The sequence below is a fragment of the Pelodiscus sinensis genome, chromosome 9, assembly GCF_052426305.1.
Source record: "Pelodiscus sinensis isolate ZL-2025 chromosome 9, ASM5242630v1, whole genome shotgun sequence".
Lineage (NCBI taxonomy): Eukaryota > Metazoa > Chordata > Testudines > Trionychidae > Pelodiscus > Pelodiscus sinensis.
This window is the reverse complement of record NC_143060.1, coordinates 57,867,312-57,891,489: the sequence shown is the minus strand read 5'-3', so window position 1 is coordinate 57,891,489 and position 24,178 is coordinate 57,867,312. Positions and strand designations below refer to the sequence as shown.

Below are 24,178 nucleotides of genomic sequence, written 5' to 3'. Positions count from 1 at the left end.
AGTGCCTAAATCCCTTTTGAAAATGAGATTTGAGCTCCTAGATTGTTGCAATGCTGAGTGCATTAGTGCCTCCACACCTTTAAAAATCTGAGTCTTAGGGCCAGTTTTTAAAACAGGTCTCTATGGCCGCACTTACAAAATTCTGTAAATCACCAATTTGCATATGCAACCTCTCATTATTTGTAGTCACAACAAGAATTTGTGATTTACATATGAGCTGGTGAACAAAGACAGGATTTAAACTGTCTTTTGCTGTTAAATGAATATCTCGTTCCTTGGTCATTTCTTTAGATACGGATGGTCAAAATTCATTAGAAGAGGGAATGACAGCCTCTGTTCTGGAGTTTGGTCGTGCTTCTTATGAGACGATAGCTGCATATGCACTAATGGCCCCCACAAAAAACAAAAACAAAAAAACCAGTACATAATCCTTTCTGTAAGCTTCAGTGTTTTGCATCACTACCATGGAATACCCTATTATTCTCAGAAGCTTTTCTGCAGAAAAAATAAATCAGTGATATTGTTTCTTCAGCCAATGTTTATGAAGTGAAAACTTCACATACATTCACCACTATAGAAACTGCCGCTATTTCTAATCTTAAATAGAGAAATACAGAGGTCTTGGATAGCACTATATTGAAACTGTTACATGCTGAAATTTGTCAGTAATGATTATATCGTACCCTCTTAATACTGCTCTATGAAAACCAATAGTGGATCTAAGAACTCCTTATGAAACTGGTGAGGTCAGTGCTTCTTCATCTTTTTTGGTGAGCCTTTAAGAAGTATCCCCAACTGATATCTCACGCTAAACCAGCCAACAATCCCCAGCATTCTACTTTCGTTGATAGTGCAAAGCAAGCACAACTTTCAAGAGGGAACTTTCAGGCACGATCTAATAAAGGCCCTATTGATATCAGTGGGCCCTACAGTCCCTTCAGTGGCTGCTAGGGTTACCAGGTGAGTTAAAAAAAAAAAAAAACAGATGGAGGACGGGCTGGGAGGCGGGCGCGGCTGGCCGGGAAGCATGGGGAGGGAGGGTGGACAGTGGGAAGCAGGGCTGGGGTGGGGGGCTGGCCAGGGAAAATTGGGTGGGGGAACCGGCCGGCGGGAAGCAGGGCTGGCAGGTGCGGGAGGTGGTCGGGGGCAGCAGGGCTGGCGGGAGGATTTGGGGAGGTCATCGGGGACAGCGGGGCTTGCTGGGAGAGATCAGGAGGAGGAGGGGAGAACTGGCCACCGGAAGCGGGGCTGGCGGGGGCAGCAGGGCTGGCCGGGGAAGAGCAGGAGGAGAAGTGGAGGAGAACCGGCCAGCTGGGAGGGGGGAGCGGATCAGCCCACGGGGAGCGGGACTGACCCGGGCACGTGCAGATCCCAGGACACTGCCTATCCCGCACACGGTCCCAGCGAAGCACTAGCAAGTCTGGGTGCAGCTCCACTACGTGCTGGAACAGCGCTCAGGAGCTCATACAGTGCTTCCCCTCCTCCCCAAGGCGTCACACGCAACTAGAGGCTCCCAGCGCCGATTGCGCCCTGCCTCCCAGCGACTCCCCTAGCCCCGGCCAGGCTTCCCTCAGGCGCCCAGCCGGAAAACACCGGACATTGCACATGTCCAGTATTTTCTGCATTTTTTTTTACCAGACAGGGGGCCCAAAAACCGGGCTGTCTGGTTGAATACCGGACACTTGGCAACCCTAGTGGCTGCCTATAGAGTGGGCTGCTTTATTTTAAGAGAGACGTTGCTATGTTTTAAAGTAATCCATTTTAGTTTTTAGATGGTGAATAATCTGTCTATATTTGATCATTATTCATTAAGTCTGGCTCTGACAATTATCTGTGTTATGGCCCCACTGCCCTTCCAGGGATTTTACTTTCACAATTTAGAACAACCAAACAAGCATTTTATATACTCCCACTAGATAAATATAAGCATTTTATATACTCCCACTCAGTCCCTCTGTCCTGAAGATTTTAAAACTATTTCTTTTTCTGCGGGTATCAATTCTTATTTCGAAATAAGGGGAGTAAAAAAATACTCCCACCAATTATACTCATTGGCTACGTCTACACTGGCATGATTTTCTGAAAATGCTTTTAACGGAAAAGTTTTCTGTTAAAAGCACTTTCAGAAAAGCACGTCTACATTGGCATGATGCTTTTCCGCAAAAGCACTTTTTGCGGAAAAGCGTCTGTGGCCAATCTAGATGCGGTTTTCCGCAAAAAAGCCCTGATCGCCATTTTCGCGATCGGGGCTTTTTTGCGGAAAACAGTACTGTGCTGTCTACACTGGCCCTTTTGCGCAAAAGTCTTTCGGAAAAAGACTTTTGCCCGAACGGGAGCAGCATAGTATTTCCAGAAAAGCACTGATGATCTTACATGAGATCGTCAGTGCTTTTCCGGAAATTCAAGCGGCCAGTGTAGACAGCTGGCAAGTTTTTCGGCAAAAGCAGATGATTTTGCAGAAAAACTTGCCAGTCGAGACACAGCCATTGTGAACGCATAATTTTTAAAAAGCCTTTTGGTCCCAAGTATTTGAGAAAAATCACAAAATTAAAGTACTGCTCAAAGAAAAGATAAACCCTAACTCCATCATGATTGCAATGTGATTTCTTCCATATGATTGTTATGACATTTGACCAACAAATTTTATAGTGTTAGAACACTGTTATATAGCACACTTCAGATTCTCATCTTGCTGCTAGCATATATCATATGTCCAGTAGGCAACGTATACATGATATAGCAGGAGTCCAATAAACTCTTTGAATGGTTTTACATTATGGTACAGGTTTTTAAATTCCCATGAGGAATTGCATCACTATTTCAAAGAGACTAGCATGTTTTTCATCCAAGCATATGACAAAGTCATGTCAAGTAACAGCTTGACTCCTACTAAGATGTAACATGCTCACACTTGCTAAAACATAGTTTAATTTTAACTGGATTGAGCTGTAACACTGAAAGAAAAATATCTACATTTTTTTCTCAAAGCACTTAGAAGGAAGCACCTTCCAGACAGATTGTGACTCCCATAACATTTTATTTCTCCACAAGATGGATCTTACAGCAGGCTAACCACAAGTAATAGGTGCACATCAGGAAGCCATTGTTGTACTTACCATGGTTTAAGTGTCTGACACAGTCATTCAGCACTGCACTAAACTCTTTTTGAGCTTGTGGATCCTCAAAACAGTAGTAGCTATGTCTGAGGTAGGGCTGCCACAGGTAAACTGGAAACTCTTTTGGTAGGGGAATAAATGCTTGAGTGTTTTCCTTCTCATTAGAAGCTAAATAAAGAAACACAAATACATAAAATTAAAGAAATAAATGTATAAATAAATAGAAATATCTGGTTTAAAACAAGTTTCTGAGCTTTTCCAGACAGGGTAACAAATATTTTTACCCTGTGATTAAAGCTACAAGAGAAATACATGCATTAAGATAACTCAAACAACATTTCTTCTTTATCGTGCAGGTTTGGCCTAGGAAAAGTATGGGTTTCAGAATGAACTGGTCCATCTTGATCCAAGAAAATGGTCACCAAGACCAAACTGCAGCATTGCATGAATGGAAACTGCAATCTCCACAGGTGACATTTCCATGGTACAAAGGGACACGTTCATATACAGCCCTGTGATGGGCAAAGTTTAGGCACCTTGGAGAATCATAATTTTTAATAGATTATACAGGCTAGACAGCAGGACTTTCATGGGAAAAAATTAGCATGGGGAATCCTCATTTTTTCTCCTACTGTCTCCACTATATAATTTAAGGAAAAGGGAAAAGCATGTATTTCCTCCCTTCTCCACCATCCTCAATTTTCCTTCCTTTTAAGTCCTGATGCACGGTCTTCTGCAAACTCTGCAATTCTGTGCTTTTGGGCAGATTAAAGAAGGTCAAAAGTTTGTTACAGTTTATGCTTCTGTCTGCACACACATACTGTAAAATTCCATTTATAGTTAATCAGAATAAAAGTCATTCTATATATGCTTTGTAGCATGCAACTGGCAATTTTATTTATAGACTCTCTGGATTTTTGTTTGGAGTAAAAATGTTAAACTCACAAAGCCAGACAGTGACAACAGTGCTTACCAACTGGGTCTGGGAAATGCTTATCAGACAGCAAATTGTAATCTTCTTCTGAGGTCAGTACTTTGCCTCCTGTTGGAAGAATACGATATTTAGGGTTGACTCCCTTTTGGTAAGCCTGGGATGGGAGGAGGGGCGAGAGAGAGAGAGAGAGAGAGAGAGAGAAAAGAATAAAAATAAAGATTTTAAAACTGATAGTCTCAGTCTATAAACATACCCCTAATTTATTTACACGGAACTAGTACATAGAGTCTCCCTAAAGAGAGTAGTTTTGGTTATCTCAATTCAAATCTATTTCCTGAAAGCATCCAATCTGAATAATGCTTAAGTGTAAGATCAGCACAGTGTGTACAAAAAAGGCCCTCTGGTTCTGCTTATCTGGCATTGTGCAACTTTGTCTACGTAGTTTGATGGCTAAAATTAGTCTGGACATGGGCCAATTAGTTTGGCTATGGGCCAATTGCAGGGCCAATGTGCCAACTAAACAAAAAGTTGCACTGTGGTATGTGGCAATTAACAGACAAATTGCTAGTTAATTTCCAGGTCCAGAAAAAACTGGTTAGACGAGCGGTGGGCAACCTGCAGACCACATCTGGATCACTGGGGTTTTACTGATAGCTTGCGGGTCCCCTGGCTGTTCCCCTGCCACTCACGCCTCTTGCACAGTGCAGCAATGGAGCCCAGGGCTGGCCTTACTATGAGGCGAACTGAAGCGGCCGCCTCAGGTGCCAGACTGGGGGCGAGGGGCACCACTAGGACCCAGAGTGTAGAAAATTGTGTCTGCCCCTGGTGCATATGTATTCTCTCTGCAGTACCATGAGAGGAGTAGACTAGGAAGAAGGCAGAATTGAGACCTTTCAAAGTTTTGGCCCAAGCGAGGGGACATGCGGCCATTATTTGAGCTTCCCGCCTCAGGTGCCAAAATGTTGTGGGCCTGCCCTGCTGGAGCCCCACACTTCCTACTACTCTCCCTTCCTCCCAGCACTTTCGGAGCAGCACAAATCACCTGATTCACGCTCCGTCCCGTTCCTCTCCCTCCCTGACAGAGCTTGAATAGCGCAAAACAGCTGTTTGTGGCTTTTCAAGCTCTGTGAGGGAAGGGGAGAAGCGGGGATGGAGCATGAAGCAGGCAGTTCGTGGCGCTCCAAAAGTGCGGGGCAGGAGGGGGAGGAGTAGGAAGTGTGGGGCTCCAGTGCCCAAGAGGAGCGTGAGTGAAGTAAACAGACATGAGGTCTGTGGGGTCACAGGTGGAGCCTCGGTGAGCCACGGGCTACTGTGGCTCGACACTTGTGCAGCCCACTCACGATCTGTGGTTGCCCATCGCTGGGTTAGATATCACAGCGATAGACACCTTAGAAGGGTTGATCAATGGATATGCATAGGGAAGACAGACGTGCTGTGAATACCTGCAAAATATATGAGTGATTAAAAGCACTTAATGGATGTTGCGTCTGCTTAGCTGCAGGTACAATTTGACTCATTCATAATAAAACAGCATCTGCATTAGCCTAGAATCCACTTTTTTCAGATTATTGACAAATTTGAGTATACTGAGTTCAGTAATTTTTTAACATCAAACAGAAAGAATAAGGTGCAACAGACCCCATCATATGTCACCAATTTCACTGGACTAGTAATATGCAAGAGTGAAACTTCAGGTGAAAAATCAGAACAGGTGATGGGAGGTAACAGTCACCTATATAAGACAAAGCCCCAAATATTGGGACAGTTCCTATAAAATCGGGAGATCTGGTCACCCTAGTGAAGCTTTACCTCTTTGCTCTCAAAGATCTCCATTGCAAAGTCGTTTTTGATCACAATATATCTCTCCTTCCATTTCTTCAGATCTTCAGCAAAATGCAACAGTTCTGCTTCATACAAGATCATTCCAGATTCCATAGGGGGCTGAAAAGAAAGTTACCAGATTTGAAAGCCTTTTGCACAACTGCTGGCTATTTTGAAGGTTTTCCTTCTAAAATTTCCAGAGGGCATATTAGTAAGGACCATTTGGGGGTTCTTTGGGCCTTCTCTTTAAATTCAGAGTAAGGATCATCTGTTTGAACCAAGCAGATGTAACTGAGATGACTGAATTCCTATGGCTTCAGAGGGTTGGATGCCAGTGGGCTTAATTCTCTCAAAGCTTATTCCTAGATTTCTGTGGCAGAGGAGTTCTTATTAACCTTTCAATTGTCCTTGTGATAAGATTAGCAAGATTATTAATTATCTTTTATTTCAAATACTAGAACTTCAGAGCTGGCCCATTGTTCCTGGGTTTTTTCTTCATTACGTTGTAAAGGACCATTTTATTAGATAGACTAACTACAGGATTGAAAGAATCAGTTCTATGGGCAAAAATATTTCACGTTTCTTTCATTTATACTTTATGCTGTCACTATTGCATATATATCTTTTCACAGGGCAATGCATGTGTTTGAGTGCTGGCTCTTTGCATAGCCAACCCAAATAAATAGTACAAATTATAAGATTTCATTCCTCTCGAGGTGAGGACTTGTGATTCCAGGTCAATCCAAATGAAATCTTTAGTTTAGCATTCCTTTCTCAATGAAGGTCAATTTCTCTGCATATCCTTCCCTTCCTTGCATGCTTTTTTAGATTATTCCATGAATTAGTTTGACAGGAAATGGTCTGTCCTATGGAATCCTACAGGCATGGCTTATAGATATGGCTAACTCTCCCACAGAAATTTGCACTATAAGGTATTGTCTTTATCCTGAGATGCCTACAAAACTTTGCAAGTAGTCAGAGACGTTCTATTCCTGCCCACCCCACCAAATATGACCCCTATTGAAATGAATATTTAATCACCTGCAAAGTTCCCTCTAAGTAGCTCAGCCATACAGCTGCATAATAAGCCTGTGTTCAGGGATGCCACACACAGAGAGGCCCCTCTCTCCCAGCTGTGGCAGCTCCCCGCTGGCCCTGCTGGGCTGGAGGAGTGTGTCTCTCCCCCAGCCATAGCAGTTCCCTGTGGGGCCAGAGGGGAGGCACACTCCTCTTGCCCCAGCAGCAGGGAGTTGCAGTGGTCAGGGCAGAGGCACATGACTCCAGCCAGCCCCAGCAGCAGAGGTGCCTCCGCAGCCAGGAGGCAGGTGTGCTCCTCCAGACCCAGCAGCAAAGCTGGATTAAGACAGGGACTTTAGGGTCTGCAGCCCAAGACTCTGGGCTAAGGGGATTCCCCACAGCCCCAGGTTCAAGGCTGTGGCCTCTAAAGCCCCAGTGTTCTGCACCAGCCTTTCCAGCAGGGAGGGAGATCTCAGGGGGAGGGGGTTGATGCCAGCAACATGGAACCACAAGTTCCCCCCCCCACACACACCAAATGAGAGCTGCACCAGGTAAGTGCCCTGCCCCCCAATCCCTTGCCGCAGCCATGCACCCCCCTCCACCACCTTTGTTCCCTCCTAAACCCCACAGCCTAACCCTTAGCCCCCTCCTGCACCCTAACTCCTGCCCAGACCCCACTCCCCACTCCTACCTCTTACCCTGAACCCCCTTCCACATTCCAATGCTGAGCTCCCTACCACACTCTGAATCCCTCAGCCCCACCCTCACCACAGATTGTACATGTACAGAATTAATTGTGTTGCATGCATGAATATGGAGGCCATGTTTCACAGATCATCTCTATATTGGTGCACATAACATTCAGTTCACATGGATATAAAAAGTTAGAGGGAACACGGACTATCAGTATTTTTCTTATTCCAAAATACTTTCTTCCCCAAAAAGGTAATGCAAGTGACTGGGTCATAGAATCAGAACATTAGAACTAGAAGGGACCTCGAGGGAACATCTGGTTCAGTCGCCTGCCCTCAAGGCAGGACCAAGCACCATCTAGATCATCCTGCATAGATGTCTGTCTAACCTGCTTTTAAACTGCTCCAATGGTGGAGATTCCACAACCTCCCTAGGCAACTTAATCCCGTGTTTAACCACCCTGACAGTCAGGAAGTTTTTCCTAATGTCCAACCTAAACCTCCCTTGCTGCAGTTTAAGCCCATTGCTTCTTGTCCTATCCTCAGAGGCTAAGAATAATTTTTCTCCCTCCACCTTGTAACATCCTTTTATATACTTGAAAATTGCTTCCATGTCCACTCTCAGTCTTCTCTTTTCTAAACTAACAAGCCCAGTTCTTTCAGTTTTCTCCACCTTTAATCATTTTTGTTGCTCTTCTCTGGGCCTTCTCCAGTTTCTCCACATCTTCCTTGAACTGTGATGCCCAGAACTGGACACAATACTACAACTGAGAGCTAATCAGCACAGAGTAGAGCGGAAGAATGACTTCTCGTGTCTTGCTCACAACACTCCTGTTAATGCATCCCAGAATTGTATGTGGGCTTTTTTGTTTGTTTTTTGTGCAACAGTGTCACACTGTTGACTCAGTTTAGCTTGTGTTCCATGATAGTCCCTACATCCCTTTCAGCAGTTCTCCTTCCTAGGCAGTCACTTCCTATTCTGTATGTGTGAAACTGATTGTTCCTTCCTTAGGGGAGTACGTTGCATTCGTTCTTATTAAACTTCATCCTATTTACCTTACACCATTTCTCTAATTTGTCCAGATTATTTTGAATTTTCTAAGTGAGAAAAGAGAGACATGCTTGAATTGCTGTGTTTGAGGCCTTTTGAAAATCACACTTATTTCCATCTTTCACATTTTTACCAAATGGAACATTAACAAAAATTCTGAGATGCTAACTGCATCAGCACCTGCAAATTTGTTACAGCTCTACCCCTATCATGCACAGATCATAGTTTGTGTGCAAATTTCAAGACTATTAAAAAGATATACAAAACTATTAACAAGGACAACATAAAATACATTATTTATCTCTTTATTATATGTTTTAGAAATGTGTATCTTTCTGTCTGTCTGGGAGTCCTTTCATTCACGAACTCCTCCTAAATGATAAGAGCAAGGGCCACCAAATCTGAAATGCATCTTCCTCTTATCATATCATAAAGCAAAGTTAGGGGTTGGCTGTGCGGGGATAATGGGATGTGTGAGGAATTCAACTGCTTCTCATAACATGCAAAGGGAGGGGTCTGGCAGGAGGGAGTTACACTGCAGAATGACTACAGAGGGGCAGGAAGGGGCCAGAGATGGGGATCAGGACAGCTATAACCCCACTGGGCCAGCAGGTGACAGAGATAGAGAAAGAGAAGGCTAAGCTACTATATTTCAGAGAGTTTGGTTGTCTGTCTGTCTATCCCCCAGCCAGAAGAAATGCACCTCTCCCCTGGCTGTGTCTGCTGGAGCTGCAGTGGCCATGGACACGCGCTTCTCGCCTCATCCCAAGCTGCTGTGTTAACAGAGGGCTGGAGTAGTCAGTCATCTGTCTCCAGGGCAGCCTTCATACCCCTCATACCCAGCCTGCATACCCCTCATACACAGCCCGCATACCCCTCATACCCATGATTCTAATAAAACATGCACATTTTTATTTTCATTTTCAGGAAAACAAAAATTGAGTTAAGGACCAGAGCAACGCTGGGTAAATCTAGTTTCTTATATATGCATTGCAGTTAGGATACGTTGGCTGTGATTTTCAGAGATTCTGTGTATGTGCTGTTCCCACTGACTTTAACTGTGGGTGCTCAGTATTTCTGAAATTCTTCCTCGGATTACACATATAATCTTGAGTTTCAGAGCACATTTTGTGTATATTTAAGGTAGTTATGCTAATAGGGCCTGGCTGTGTCTGTGCTAGCAGAGCAGAGCTGTGAAGCATCATCATAGAACTTAAAGTACAAGATTCCCCACAAAGCTCCCATTACCTTGGTTTTCAGGAACTGAGACTGAAAGTCTCGATGCTGTTCCAGTTCATTTTGTACATGCTCACAGAAAGCAACAGCATACTGGCGTTGGTAGTGTGGGCTGAAGTTTTTGATTACAGCCTCTGTTTTCCCTGCAACAGAACAGATGAGAATAATTACATGTAATTTATATTCATTTTAGGAATTGCAGTCTAAACCATATCAGCACTTACTCCACCTCAACATACTGTCTAACATCAGCCAATGCTTATTGCTTCAGAGCATGCCGGAAACCCATGAATGCATTCAACTGTGTGATACTGTAAACACAATGGAAGTTTCTTCTTCACTTCAGCAGCTGGTAAACCATTTGTGGCCCAAACATTATTTTACACAATATACTGCAAATTGCAAATACTGTCCTTATTAATATACTGAAACAACATCATCTTTGTATTGAAATGTACTAAAATATATTTCCCTGTAAGGGTATATCTACACTACCACCCTAGTTTGAACTAGGGTGGTAATGTAGGCAACTGGAGTTGCAAATGAAGCCCGGGATTTGAATTTCCCGGGCTTCATTTGCATAAAGCCGGGCGCCGCCATTTTTAAATGTCCGCTAGTGCGGACTCCGTGCCGTGCGGCTACACGCGGCACGGACTAGGTAGTTCAGACTAGACTTCCTAGTCCGAACTACCGTTACTCCTCGTGAAACGTTACTCCTCATCACTCCTCGTGAAGCCTAGTCCGAACTACCTAGTCCGTGCCGCGTGTAGCCGCGCGGCACAGAGTCCGCACTAGCGGACATTTAAAAATGGCGGCACCCGGCTTTATGCAAATGAAGCCCGGGAAATTCAAATCCTGGGCTTCATTTGCAACTCCGGTTGCCTACATTACCACCCTAGTTCGAATTAGGGTGGTAGTGTAGACATACCCTAAGATATTATTTTATCATTCTTGTGACAGAGTGTTGCAGAACAGCTGATGTACCATAGCAGGAAGATAAAGGTTTCTCTCACACACACACACACACACACACACACACACACACACACACACAAATATTGAGGATGTTCATGCAAATTAGCCAGTTTTGCCATATTGAGGATGTTCATGCAAATTAGCCAGTTTTGCCATATCTAGCCAAATTTTATTGCTTGCTAAGAAACCTTTCTCCAATCCCTTTAAAAATGATACTTTCTAGATTTGGCCACTGTGGTCACATCTCCTCATAAACATGACAGATAAACACTCTGGGTAAACTTTTTTTAAACAGTTTTTGGTTATTTTTGTACTTCTCGTATCATCAGCACCAATATTGCTACTTTGTTCTTCTATAATCTCTTATACGAGAATCTCAAAACACTTTAAAAGTAATGAATGAAAATTCAACATTCCTGTGAGAGAAGGAAATAAGATTATCCTACTTAATAGACAAGGAAACTAAGACAGAAGTTATGTGATTTGCCCAAGGTGACTCAGCAGAACTGAAAAAAGAACTTAGCACTCCTGTCTCTCAGTCTATCTGCTAAATAACAACGCCCCTTTACTAGTAGGACGGGGTTCAGTTACAAAGGTACAGCCGGTTCCTGAGTTGCGAACGGTCGACTTACGACCATTTGCAGTTACGACCGAAGCTGTTGCAAATGGCGGACCCCAAGTTACGAACGCGATCCGCGCTTTCGAACAGCGTGGTCGAGTGTAACTCTATGGGGTCCGACTTACAAACAAACCAAGTTACGACCAATTGCATGGTCTGTAACTAGTTCTTAAGTCGGAGAGAGGCTGTATTTTATTTGAGCTGTATAGAGAAATGTAATTTTCCTGTTGTGGCAGATATTTTGAAATTTTGGTTTAGTTCCAATTTGAAACAAAATCCAAAAATGTCAAGATACAGGACTATGTAGCACTTTAAAGACTAACAAGATGGTTTATTAGATGATGAGCTTTCGTGGGCCAGACCCACTTCCTCAGATCAAATAGTGGAAGAAAATAGTCACAGCCATATATACCAAAGGATACAATTTAAAAAAAATGAAAAATTGTATCCTTTGGTATATATGGCTGTGACTATTTTCTTCAACTATTTGATCTGAGGAAGTGGGTCTGGCCCACGAAAGCTCATCATCTAATAAACCATCTTGTTAGTCTTTAAAGTGCTACATAGTCCTGTATTTTGTTTCAGCTACACCAGACTAACACGGCTACATTTCTATCACTATTCAAAAATGTCAAGGTTCTTCATGACAGGAAATGGGGTAAGCTGCAATGGTAGACTGTCCCAGAACCATAGACCCAGAATATCTACACCACAGGATTAAGCCAAAATAAGATATGGAACTTAAGCTACATCAATTGCGTTGCTGAAGTTGAAATAGCTTATTTCGGCTTTTGGCGCTGTCTACACAGCAGGAAGTCTAAGAAAGAGCACCCTTCCTCCAACTTCCCTTACTCCTCGTAAAATGAGGTTACAGGAGTCGGAGTAAGAAGTCCTCTAGCTCAACATTATATTGACATGTCAAAATAACTGCTTGTAGTGTAGCTTCCCTGTAGTGTGGACACACTATTCTAAATAGTTATTTCAGGAGTTATTTCATTTCAAAATAATTTCGTAGTGTAAACATGCCCTTAGAGACTAACAAAAATATATATAATATCATGAGCAAAACTCATCTGAGGAAGTGGGTTTTGGCCAAGAAAGCTCATGATACTATTATGTATATTTGGTTAGTCTCTAAGGGTATGTCTACACTACAAAGTTAGTTCGAACTAACGGACGTTAGTTCGAACTAACTTTAATAGGTGCTACACTAGCGCTCCGCTAGTTCGAATTTGAATCGAACTAGCGGAGCGCTTAGTTCGAACTAGGTAAACCTCATTTTACGAGGACTAACGCCTAGTTCGAACTAGCTAGTTCGAACTAAGGGCTGTGTAGCCCTTTAGTTCGAACTAGTGGGAGGCTAGCCCTCCCCAGGTTTCCCTGGTGGCCACTCTGGCCAACACCAGGGAAACTCTATGCCCCCCTCCCGGCCCCGGACCCCTTAAAGGGGCACGGGCTGGCTACGGTGCCCGTGCCAGGTGCAAGCCTGCCAGCACCCAGCTAGCAGACCCTGCACCTGGCACGGCACAGAGCCACCCACCCGATGCCCCCCAGCCCACCCCCTCTTGCCGGGACCAGGCTGGCGGCTCCCGGGAGCTTGCCCTGGACCGCAAGAGGCGGGCACCTTCCTGGGCTAGTGCGGACATCGTGGACCTCGTCCACGATCTCCGCACTAGGCACAGGAAAGTGGCTGTCTAGGGCAGGAGAGCTGCCAGCCTGGCCACCCAGGACCAGGTGTGCATGAAAATCAAGGGGGTCCACTGAGACCCCCGACACTGAGCCCTGAGCTTACAATGGCCGTCCTGGGTCAGACCAAAGGTCCATCTAGCCCAGTAGCCTGTCTGCCAACAGCGGCCAACCCTAGGGACCCTGGAGGGGATGGACCGAAGACAATGACCAAGCCATTTATCTCGTGCCATCCCTCTCCAGCCTTCCACAAACTTTGGGCAGGGACACCACTCCTACCCTCTGGCTAATAGGACTCCATGGACCCAACCTCCATGACTTGATCTCACTTCCCTTTAAACTCTGTTCTAGTTGTAGCCTTCACAGCCTCCTGCAGCAAGGAGTTCCACAGGTTAACTATTTGCTTTGGCAACAACAACAACTTTCTCTTACTAGTTTCAAGCCTGCTACCCATTCCTTTCCTTTGGTGTCCTCTAGTCCTTCTTTATGGGAACTCAGGAAGAACTTTTCTGAATGCACCCTCTCCACCCAACCCCTGCTTTTAGAGACCTCTATCCTGTCCCCACTCCGTCTCCTCTTTTCTAAGCTGAACAGTCCCAGTCTCTGTAGCCTTTCTTCATCTGGGACCTGTTCCCAACCCCTGATCATGTTAGTTGCCCTCCCCTCTCCCAGCCTTTCTCTTCCCCTCTCCCACCTCCTTTTCCCAGTGTCCCCCAGTTTTTTTCAATAAAGACAGAGTCAATGTTGGAAGAAACGTTATCTTTATTTTGTACATCAATAAGAAGAGGGGCTAGGGAAGGGTAAGTGGAAGGAGGTGAGGGAGGAATGGGGTACGAGCCCCCGATGGGGAGGACTGGGCTGGCTCTGCGGGCTTCTGGGGGTGGAAGCTCTCCTGCAGCCCCCCAATTACTCCCTCTCCCCAGATGGCAGCCTGCGGCAAGTGCAGCCGGGCTGATGGCCGAGTGGTGTGATGTGCCCAGTGTGGGCACTCAGGGCACTCCAAGCCAGAACTTCTTTGCAAGCGGGGCACCCCTTAGAACTGTGTGTCCGGGGTGGGGGTCGGGACCCTTTAAGCGCAGCCCTCGGCTAGCCTGAGACAGTATCTCCATGCTCTAAGTCCTCCTTTTATGCCCTGCCGGCACTGCTTCCGGCCATCCTTAAGCCCTGTTCAGAGTCCACTCAATGTGGACTTACTAGTTCGAACTAGCAAAACGCTAGTTCGAACTAGTTTTTAGTTCTAGACGCGTTAGTTCGAACTAGCTTAGTTCGAATTAACTAATTCGAACTAAGTTAGTTCGAACTAGCGCTGTAGTGTAGACGTACCCTAAGGTGCCAAAGGACTACTCATTGTTTTTAAAGTTACAGACTAACATGGCTACCCCTCTGAGACTATTAACTTTTTTAGTTGAATCTGAAAATATAAAAGCCTGAAGTAGAAGTAAAAAGTAACTCTTCCTATGAAATGATGATGTTATATAAATACAGATCAAACCACTTTGTTTTCTCAGGGTTATCAGAATATTTAAAAAATAAGTTCCCCTAGTTCCTTCCCAAATTTAGTGCATCTTTCTTTTTTAAGTTGTTTACATGAAGCAAAAACAAGTTTCCCATTTGGTTTGTCTGGCTACACTGCAACGCCAGCCTTTAGAAATGAAATGTATTTTTAAACCTAACTCTTCTAGAATAATGTTGATCCAAACAGAGTGCAATCAGACAAGAATGAGACAAGTATTGGACGGTAAAGGGATTTTCTACACAATTTGGATGACAATATTAAGCACAGATGGATTTTTTCCTTCACTGAACATTTACATCATAGAGAATAAACTCTGCTAAGGCTGAACAAAAGTGTCAGGATTCACTTCATTAAAAAAAGTGCATTTTCTCTTTTGTGTTCCAAAGTCTTAAAGGCAAACAACAGTATAACTTTAAGATATGGAACAAATGCCACTGTATTAAAAACATATACTGGTGATTCCTTCAAGACAAGGAGGGATCTAGAATTCCCAACTAATGAAAGGTGGTTTCTTTTTTTTCTCCAATATGCTCTTTTAGATTTCTTACATCTGCAGTTTGTTATTCTTAGTGGAACAGATTATAGGTTCTTGGAATTCTTTTAATCCAAAACCTTCTTTTTCTTTCCATCCATCATCGGCTAATTGGTTTGGATTTCCGAATCCAGCGAAAGAATAAAAACCATCAAAATCCAGGAAGTGGGAATAGAAATTGAAAAGTACTCCGTTTTGTTATCAGAATTCCTCCTCAAACCCAATATACCCCATCACCTCCATGGTACTTTAACAAAACCTTGACACTTTGAGAACTTACTCCACATGTTTACTAATTTATTAGTTGAACTTATTGTAACAGAGCACTTTTTTTATCTTGTATAACAGTCTCAGAGGGGTAGCTGTGTTTGTAAGGGTATGTCTACACAGCAGCATTATGTCTACACTGACGTTATTTTGAAATAAAGAGCATGTCTACACTGCAAGCCTTTATTTTGAAATAATGTCGAGCTGGAGGACTTCTTACTCCGACTCCTGTAAGCCTCATTTTATAAGAAGTAAGGGAAATCAAAGGAAGAGAGTGTTCTTCCTTTGACTTCCTGCTGTGTAGACAGCACCTAAAGTTGAGTTAATCTGTTTCGATTTACGCTAAGCAATTGATGTAGCTGAAGTTACGTAGCTTAATTCAACTTTAGCCCTGCTGTGTAGACATACCCTAACTGAAAAGAAAAAAAAACACCATGAATGGTCCTGCAGCACCTCAGAGACTAACAAAAAATGTAGGTAGTATCATGAGCTTTTATTGGCACAACCCACTTCATCTGAAAGTTCATACCATCTACATTTTTTGTTAGTCTCCAAGGTGCTGCAGGACCATTTGTTGTTTTTTAAGTGTTATCCTGTATACTTCATCTTCTTTGTAGTTATGTTTTGGATATTTGTTAAAATGAGCATCTAGGGTATTTTAAGTGTGAGTCATGTGCTGGACACTCATGAAAACTGGGGGTAATTCGAACTAGAGTATAAACTATCCTTACGTCTTCAAATAGTAGAAACTCATTCCCCAAGACAAATGATACTTTCTTTTATTAAGATAAACAGATTATACAGATTTAAATAGAGCACAGCTTGTTTCTGAAATTCACTGCTTGCTCATTAATCTCTCTTGGGCTACCCTGGTGGGGTTCCCCCTCCATTGATCCCCCTCTGATTTGCATATCCTAAAAATTGTAAATTGACGCACTTAAGAGCTAAATTCTGTCTCGTGTTGAGTAAGTGTGTTGGGGGGCAATTTCCAAGAGACACTGGAAGATCTTTCCCCACAGCCATAGTTGTACTTAGCAGGAACAGGCAGACTTTATCTGCAATGCAGCTACATCAAGGCTTGGCTAGCATGTCTAGCAGCATTCCTCAGGTGCTTGGAAGCAGAGGACACCTGCAAACATATATTGCTCCTTTTAGTATCAACTATACCAGACTCCACTGCTCTCCCAGCCATGGCTGTCCTGAGGGAGGTGTGGGACCTAGGACAACCCTTCCCCACAGTGCCCCAGGCACAGGGCCACCCCACTTCCCCAAATCCTGCCCCTCTTCTGTCCTTTCCTGCCCCCATGCCCCTTCCTCCAAGAAATGTGGCTTGGGGGATTGTTTGCACCCCCCACTCACCATGCAGGGGGCTGGAGCTGGAGCAGCCCCTCCGCACCACCCTCCCAGCCCACTGCGCCTTGCTTCTCTGGGGGTGGGGGGAAGTGGAGTGCCCTGGGGTAGGGCACACGGTTTCCTGCCACCGCTGAGAAGCCACATACAGCAGGCTGTGAGAGGGTGGCAGGGCAGGGCAGTGCAGGCTGCTGGGCTGCTCTGGCTCCCACTGCCTGCATGGTGAGTGGGGGGCTTGGGGGGAAGGGAGGAAACCTCTGAAAGGAGTTAATTCCTAGGCAATCCTCAGCTGCTTTAGTAATGTCTGTCTTCTTCCAGTCCTCGGAGACAAATTCTATCCTGAAAGTTGGAACATTGTCTACTTAGGCTTTCCCAGTTTCCACAGAGATTTTTCAGTGTAATATACACAAGATGTCATCTGGAAAAGGTGTCTGTTTAAGCCTGAGAGCCTCTGTGCTTTGTCCTAAGCATTCCCTGCAGCATCTAACAAACACTTCTTCCTTTTGTTATTATTAAAAACTAATTAGAAACATGACCTAATTTTAAGGAAACCACCAACTTCATTTATAAAGAGAATATTCCTGTAATATTCTTATTAACTTAACTTGCTTTTTGTTATGAACAAGAGAGAAATGGATTACTTCGGATCCTACGGAAGCTGTGCTTATGCAGATTTGTTAGGATAGTACCAGTGGAGCTAAACCAGATCAGCTTCACTAGCGTGAATCCCCAGTATAGTGGTGAACCAGTGAACAGAGGGGCTTGTTTCCAGTAAATCTAGTGTAATCTCTGTTTTGCATTAACATGCGTTCATGTAAGGAATTTGCAAAAATGTAGCTCCGCCAGAGAAAATTTCTGTAGCCCAGCCCAATACTGAAGTGGATTTTGCACTGATGTAATTCCAAGCAGTCCCTGCAGCATATAATCCATATGAGGGAGAGCAATATGAAATAGGTCACAAATCATTGTCTTCTTGCGTCTAAACATTAAGAAATCCTTGAAACTGTTAACCAATGTGCTCTACTGGAAGTGTGTGAAAGTCACCTGTTTCCTGTGCAAAAATAGAACTTTGGGTGAAATGTTGCCATTTATTTTAAGATTTTGACATAGAATTTGTGCTCCTCATGCAGGAGTCGTAATGGCCACTAAACCCTGCTCTGCTGAATAGGTCCATTGGCAATCACTTTAAAACCACCACACTCCAAATGCTCTCCTACTATCTCTTAGTTAAGAAGCTTGACATTTGCTTGAACTTTGTCAAGGGATTGTTTATTAATCCATCCATCCATTCCTTTATTCTAACTTTCAGGTCTAGGGTGCCTGGAGTAACATATTTTAATATCATCCAAAATTAGCAGAGACACAAGCAAAGTCCCTGGGATGGAGAGCATGCCTGACACCCTTTTTGCATACTGGCAGCCAGTTCTGTAACAATGAGGTGGTAGCAGGCGCAAAGACATTGGGAAAGAAACATGAGGCACGTGTATTTTATTATTGGGGTCTGCATCCTCCTGCATAGTTCAGAATCATGACAGATTTAATCAGAAAGGATAACAAACTTGCCATCACAGCAACCTGGATCTCATCATAGCCAAAAATCAATCTGATGATGGAATTAGGGTCAGAGGATTTCTGTAGTTCTAGATTTTAGTCCAGGTTAAGAGAAAGAGTGTGGGAAGGTCATGAAGAAAACTTAGTGAATGAGTCTTCACAATTCATATGGTCACATATGTGATATAAGTATCATTTCCCCATCCCAATTTTGGGGAAACTCATGCATACAAGGAAAATAATTTGGCCGAGATCACAGAATTAGAATTCTGGAGTTCCAGACTATTATCCTAATCACAGCCCACTAAAGTATACATTTAAAAATACACAGGAGGTCAAATGCATGACCAGTTTCCAAATCAGGTCATATTCCAAGGGCAGTTACTAGGGTCTGCCTTCCTCCTCTCTTACATACAAGCAAGGCTGAAGGGGAAAAGGGAACTACATGTAACTTGTCCCCTTTCCTACACATTCCAGTTCTGTGAGAGATCTGGGACACCAATGCATATGCCCTTCTGTGACTCATTCATCCCCTGATTTATCTAGTCCCTTACTACCTGCAGTCCCTCAGGCCTGGTCTACACTGGAGGTTTAGGTGGAACTTAACCACATTAGGTCGACTTTCTAAACAATGAGTACATACCACCAAGCCTTTCTGCCAAATTTTTTAAATTGATTTTAGTACTCCTGATTTTCAGAAGAAGTAATGGCAAATTCAGCCTTGCATGGTCCACCTCAAGTTAGTGCAGATGCAACAGTATGAATGTCAATGTTCTTGGCCTCCAGGAGGTGTCCTACAGTGCCCCACTCTGACCACTCTGCCCAGGACTGTTCACTCTGTTGCTCTCCAGGTGCACAGGAAAAGCCCCAGGAAAATCTGACTTTCATTTCCTGTGTGGCCAGCGTGGCAAGCAGACCTCGAAGCAGGCAGCACACCTGAGTAGTACACCTGAGCATAAATGCCCAGGGTTGCAAACGAGCTCCAGCATGGAGAGTGAATTCATTATCAGTGGGAATTCCTATTCCCACTGATAATGAATGGTCAATTAGGGTATGTCTACACTACCCCGCTAGTTTGAACTAGCGGGGTAATGTATGCATACCGAACGTGCAAATGAAGCCCGGGATTTGAATTTCCCGGGCTTCATTTGCATAAGCCGGCCGGCGCCATTTTTAAATGCCGGCTTGTTCGAACCCCGTGCCGCGCGGCTACACGCGGCACGGGCTAGATAGTTCGAACTAGCAAGCCATTCTGAACTATCTGTACGCCTCGTTCCACGCGTGGCACGGGGTTCGAACAAGCCGGCATTTAAAAATGGCGCCGGCCGGCTTATGCAAATGAAGCCCGGGAAATTCAAATCCCGGGCTTCATTTGCACGTTCGGTATGCATACATTACCCCGCTAGTTCGAACTAGCGGGGTAGTGTAGACATACCCTTAGTTGTCAAGAGCAGCAGTGTGGAGGACAGTGTGGATGAGGAAGAGGATGAGAGAAAGAATGGTTGGCAGGCAAGTGGGGCATCTGATCTCACTGACAGCCAGGACCTTTTTAGAACTTCAGAGACAATCCCCTCCTCCCAGGTCACCTCGCGGCCCGGCACTGCTGTTGGAGAGGGCACTCCTGTGGAGTCTGCATTTTTTATCATGCTACAAGTGGGCGTGATCTGTGGCGGCCACTGTGCCGACACAGTGGGGGCTCCCCGGAGCAGCTTGTTAAGGTGTCTCGAGATGGAGCGGGAATCCTCCCTGCATATCTCCATAAAGCTCTCAGAGAGGTTCTCTTTCACCCTTCTTACAAGGTTTCTGGGGAGGGCTGCCTTATTCTAACCTCCACAATACGACACTTTGCTACCCCAAGCTGGCAGTAAGTGGTCTGGCATCATTGCAGCACAAAGCACTGCGGTACAAGGCCCAGGTTTTTGGTTGCATTCAGTCAGCATCAGCTCCCTACTGGCCTGTGTGATTCGGAGAAGACCGATACCATGCATGGCAACCTGGATGGAGCAGGGGAAGTGATGTAACTGATGCCTCAGCAATAAACCTGCATTTGCTCATCCCTAATGAAGCATAGCTTGAGCTCTGCCATGCCACCACACCTGGCCCCTCTCCCCACAGAGGCTCCTCAGTGTCTAGATAAGTCCCTGCCCTTCCACCACACCTGAATCCCCTCCCCTTTCCCACCCACGTGCTTCTGCAAGAAGGGAAAGTTGCATTCTCCTGGCAAATGATTCCAGGCTCCACGTGGCATTTCAAAGCGGCAGCGCAGCATGGAGCCTGGGGCCAGCGGGGGACTCTAATTGGTCGCGGGGTGATCAGCCGTCTCTATGGTCTATAAATATTCCTTGCAGTCTTGGGTATTTGATCTTAGTGTCTAAGGTCAATAATGTTGTCCCTTCTCTCAGGGTAGTACAGTCTACTGGTCAGAAGCAGTCATGGTCAGCCGTTGCTCCAAAGCAGTACACCTTAATGGCCAGAGTCAGTGAGCAGCCCTGGTCTCAGAGCAGTATGATCTAATGCCCAGAGTCAGTAGGGTTGGGGCAAGTGCCCTGGCAGGGGGACCCAGGGCCACCCTGTCTCAACCCTGGGCCTGTGAACAGCAGAAAAGTCATAAGAACGTAAGAGTGGTCATACTGGGTCAGACCAAAGGTCCATCCAGCCCAGTACCCTGTCTGCTGACAATAGCCAATGCCAGGTGTCCCAGAGGGAGTGAATCGAACAAGTAATGATCAAACGATCTCTCTCCTGCCATCCATCTCCACCCTCTGACAAACAAAGGGTAGGGACACCATTCCTTACCCATATGACTAATAGCCATTTATGGACTTCACCTCCATGAATTTATCTAGTTCTCTTTTAAACTGTGTTATAGTCCTAGCCTTCACAACCTCCTCAGGCAAGGAGTTCCACAGATTGACTATGTGCTGTGTAAAAAAGAACTTATTTTTATTTGTTTTAAACCTGCTGCCCATTAGTTTCATTTGGTGGCCCCTAGTTCTTATATTATGGGAACAAGTAAATGTCTTTTCCTTATTCACTTTCTCCACACCACTCATGATTTTATAGACCTCTATCATATCCCCCCTTAGTCTCCTCTTTTCCAAGCTGAAAAGTCCCCGTCTCTTTAATCTTGCCTCATATGGGACCCGTTCCAAACCCCTAATCATTTTAATTGCCCTTCTCTGAACCTTTTCTAATGCCAGTATATCTTTTTTGAGATGAGGAGACCACATCTGTACGCAGTATTCAAGATGTGGGCGTACCATGGATTTATATAAGAGCAATAAGATATTCTCTGTTTTATTCTCTATCCCTTTTTTAATGATTCCTAACATCCTGTTTGCTTTTTTTGACTGCTGCTGCACACTGAGTGGATGTCTTCAGAGAACTATCCACGATGACTCCAAGATCTCTTTCCTGATTAGTTGTAGCTAAATTAGCCCCTCGTCATGTTATATGTATAGTTTGGCTTATTTTTTCCAATGTGCATTACTTTACATTTATCCACATTACATTTAATTTGCCATTTTGTTGCCCAGTAACTTAGTTTGGTGAGATCTTTTTGAAGTTCTTCACAGTCTGCTTTGGTCTTAACTACCTTGAGTAGTTTAGTATCATCTGCAAACTTTGCCACCTCACTGTTTACCCCTTTCTCCAGATCATTTATGAATAAGTTGAATAGGATTGGTCCTAGGACTGACCCTTAGACTTTACCCCTCTCCTTTCTGAAAATTTACCATTTATTCCTACCCTTTGTTTCCTGTCTTTTAACCAGTTCTCAGTCCATGAAAGGATTTTCCCTCTTATCTCATGACAACTTAATTTACATAAAAGCCTTTGGTGAGGGACCTTGTCAAAGGCTTTCTGGAAATCTAAGTACACTATATCTACTGGATCCCCCTTGTCCACATGTTTGTTGACCCCTTCAAAGAACTCTAATAGATTAGTAAGACACAATTTCCCATTACAGAAACTATGTTGACTTTTGCCCAACAAATTATGTTCTTCTATGTGTCTGACGATTATATTCTTTACTATTGTTTCAACTAATTTGCCTGGTACTGATGTTAGATCCTGAAATTGCCAGGATTGCCTCTAGAGCCCTTTTTAAATATTGGCATTACATTAGCTATCTTCCAGTCATTGGGTACAGAAGCTGATTAAAGGATAGGTTACAAACCATAGTTAATAGTTCCGCAACTTCACATATGAGTTCTTTCAGAATTCTTGAGTGAATGCCATCTGGTCCCGGTGACTTGTTACTGTTAAGTTTATCAATTAATTTCAAAACCTCCTCTAATGACACTTCAATCGGTGACAAGTCCTCAGATTTGTCACCTACAAAGGATGGGTCAGATTTGGGAATCTCCTAACATCCTCAGCTGTGAAGACTGAAGCAAAGAATTCATTTAGTTTCTCCACAATGACTTTATCGTCTTTAAGTGCTCCTTTCGTATCTCAATCGTCCAGGGGCCCCACTAGTTTTTAGCTTCTGATGTACTTAAACATTTTGTTATTACCTTTCAAGTTTTTGGCGAGCTGTTCTTCAAACTCTTTTTTGGCTTTTCTTATTATATTTTTACACTTAATTTGGCAGTGTTTATGCTCCTTTCTATTTACCTCACTAGGATTTTACTTCCATTTTTTAAAAGATATATTTTTCTCTCTCACTGCTTCTTTTACATGGTTGTTAAGCCACGGTGGCTCTTTTTTAGTTCTTCTACTATGTTTTTTAATTTGGGATACACATTTAAGTTGGGCCTCTATTACAGTGTCTTTGAGAAGTGTCCATGCAGCTTGCAGGGATTTTACTTCAGTCACTGTACCTTTTCATTGCTGTTTAACTAACCTCATTTTTGCATAGTGAACCTTTTTTAAATTAAATGCCAGAGTGTTGGGCTGCTGAGGTGTTCTTCCCACCACAGGGATGTCAAATGTTATTATATTATGGTCACTATTTCAAAATGGTCCTGTTATAGTTACCTCTTGGACCAGGGGGTCTACCACTCCCTTGGTGGGGAATCCAGCCGAAACACACTAAGTACACCTGGGTGGGAGCAGCCATTCCTGCACTCTCCCTGGGTCACTTCCTATCAATTCTGGTGGGTCAATGTCCCATGCAGTGGCTGGGTCTCCCGGTTGTGATGGCTTCTCTCTGGGACTCCGGGGGGAGGGGGAGAGAGTTGTGTAGCGGCCATCTCCTGGGACTTTTCCAGTTCTTGCTATCTGGGTTGATGGCTGCAGGAGCTCTGGCTGGAGGTCCTTCTCCTTCACTAGCCAGCCCGTAGTGAGTTGCTCTCTTGCCTTTTATGCTGCCCCAGCACTTGGGGCATGCCCAGTCTGGTTGAAGGGGCGGGGCTTCCTCCACCTGCAAGGTTTTCACTCCCCTGCTCCAGTGCAGGGTATGCACACCACATCACAGTATATTCATGGCCTCCTGGGATTCTTCCTCATTCAGCTGGCCCTGGATACTTTCTCGACATACTCCAGCCTAAAGCTGGTTAATATGACTGTCATAAGACTTCGCTACTGAAAGAGTTCCATGCTGATGTAACCACCACCCAGTGAATTTGAACCTGGGATCTCTGAAGCTTAGTATAGGCACCTCTACAGCTTAAGCTATAAAGCCAGTCTGGGTTGTAAAGGTCTCTTGATCTTATTTGTTGAGGTGGTCTAAGTTCCATTGCATGGGACAGTGAACCACACTAGAGCTACGTCTAGACTCTCCACTCTTGCACAAGAGAATATGCAAATGAGGCAAAGCGGTGAATATTGCCACGCCTCATTTGCATACTTAATGAGCCGCCATTTTGCTCAA

At 44.3% G+C, this 24,178-nt stretch overlaps 1 protein-coding gene across 1 annotated transcript in view; it reads right to left on the bottom strand.

Moving 5' to 3' along the window:
* Positions 1-24,178, bottom strand: part of NIBAN1 (niban apoptosis regulator 1) — a 101,678-nt gene that overhangs the window by 36,888 nt on the left and 40,612 nt on the right. Inside the window, exons 2-5 of the mRNA XM_006135801.5 lie at positions 9,880-10,010; positions 5,860-5,991; positions 4,090-4,204; positions 3,117-3,284 (exon numbers count right to left, since the gene is read on the bottom strand). Of these exons, the coding sequence (XP_006135863.3) occupies positions 3,117-3,284; positions 4,090-4,204; positions 5,860-5,991; positions 9,880-10,010 (546 nt within the window). The remainder of the gene's footprint in view (positions 1-3,116; positions 3,285-4,089; positions 4,205-5,859; positions 5,992-9,879; positions 10,011-24,178) is intronic.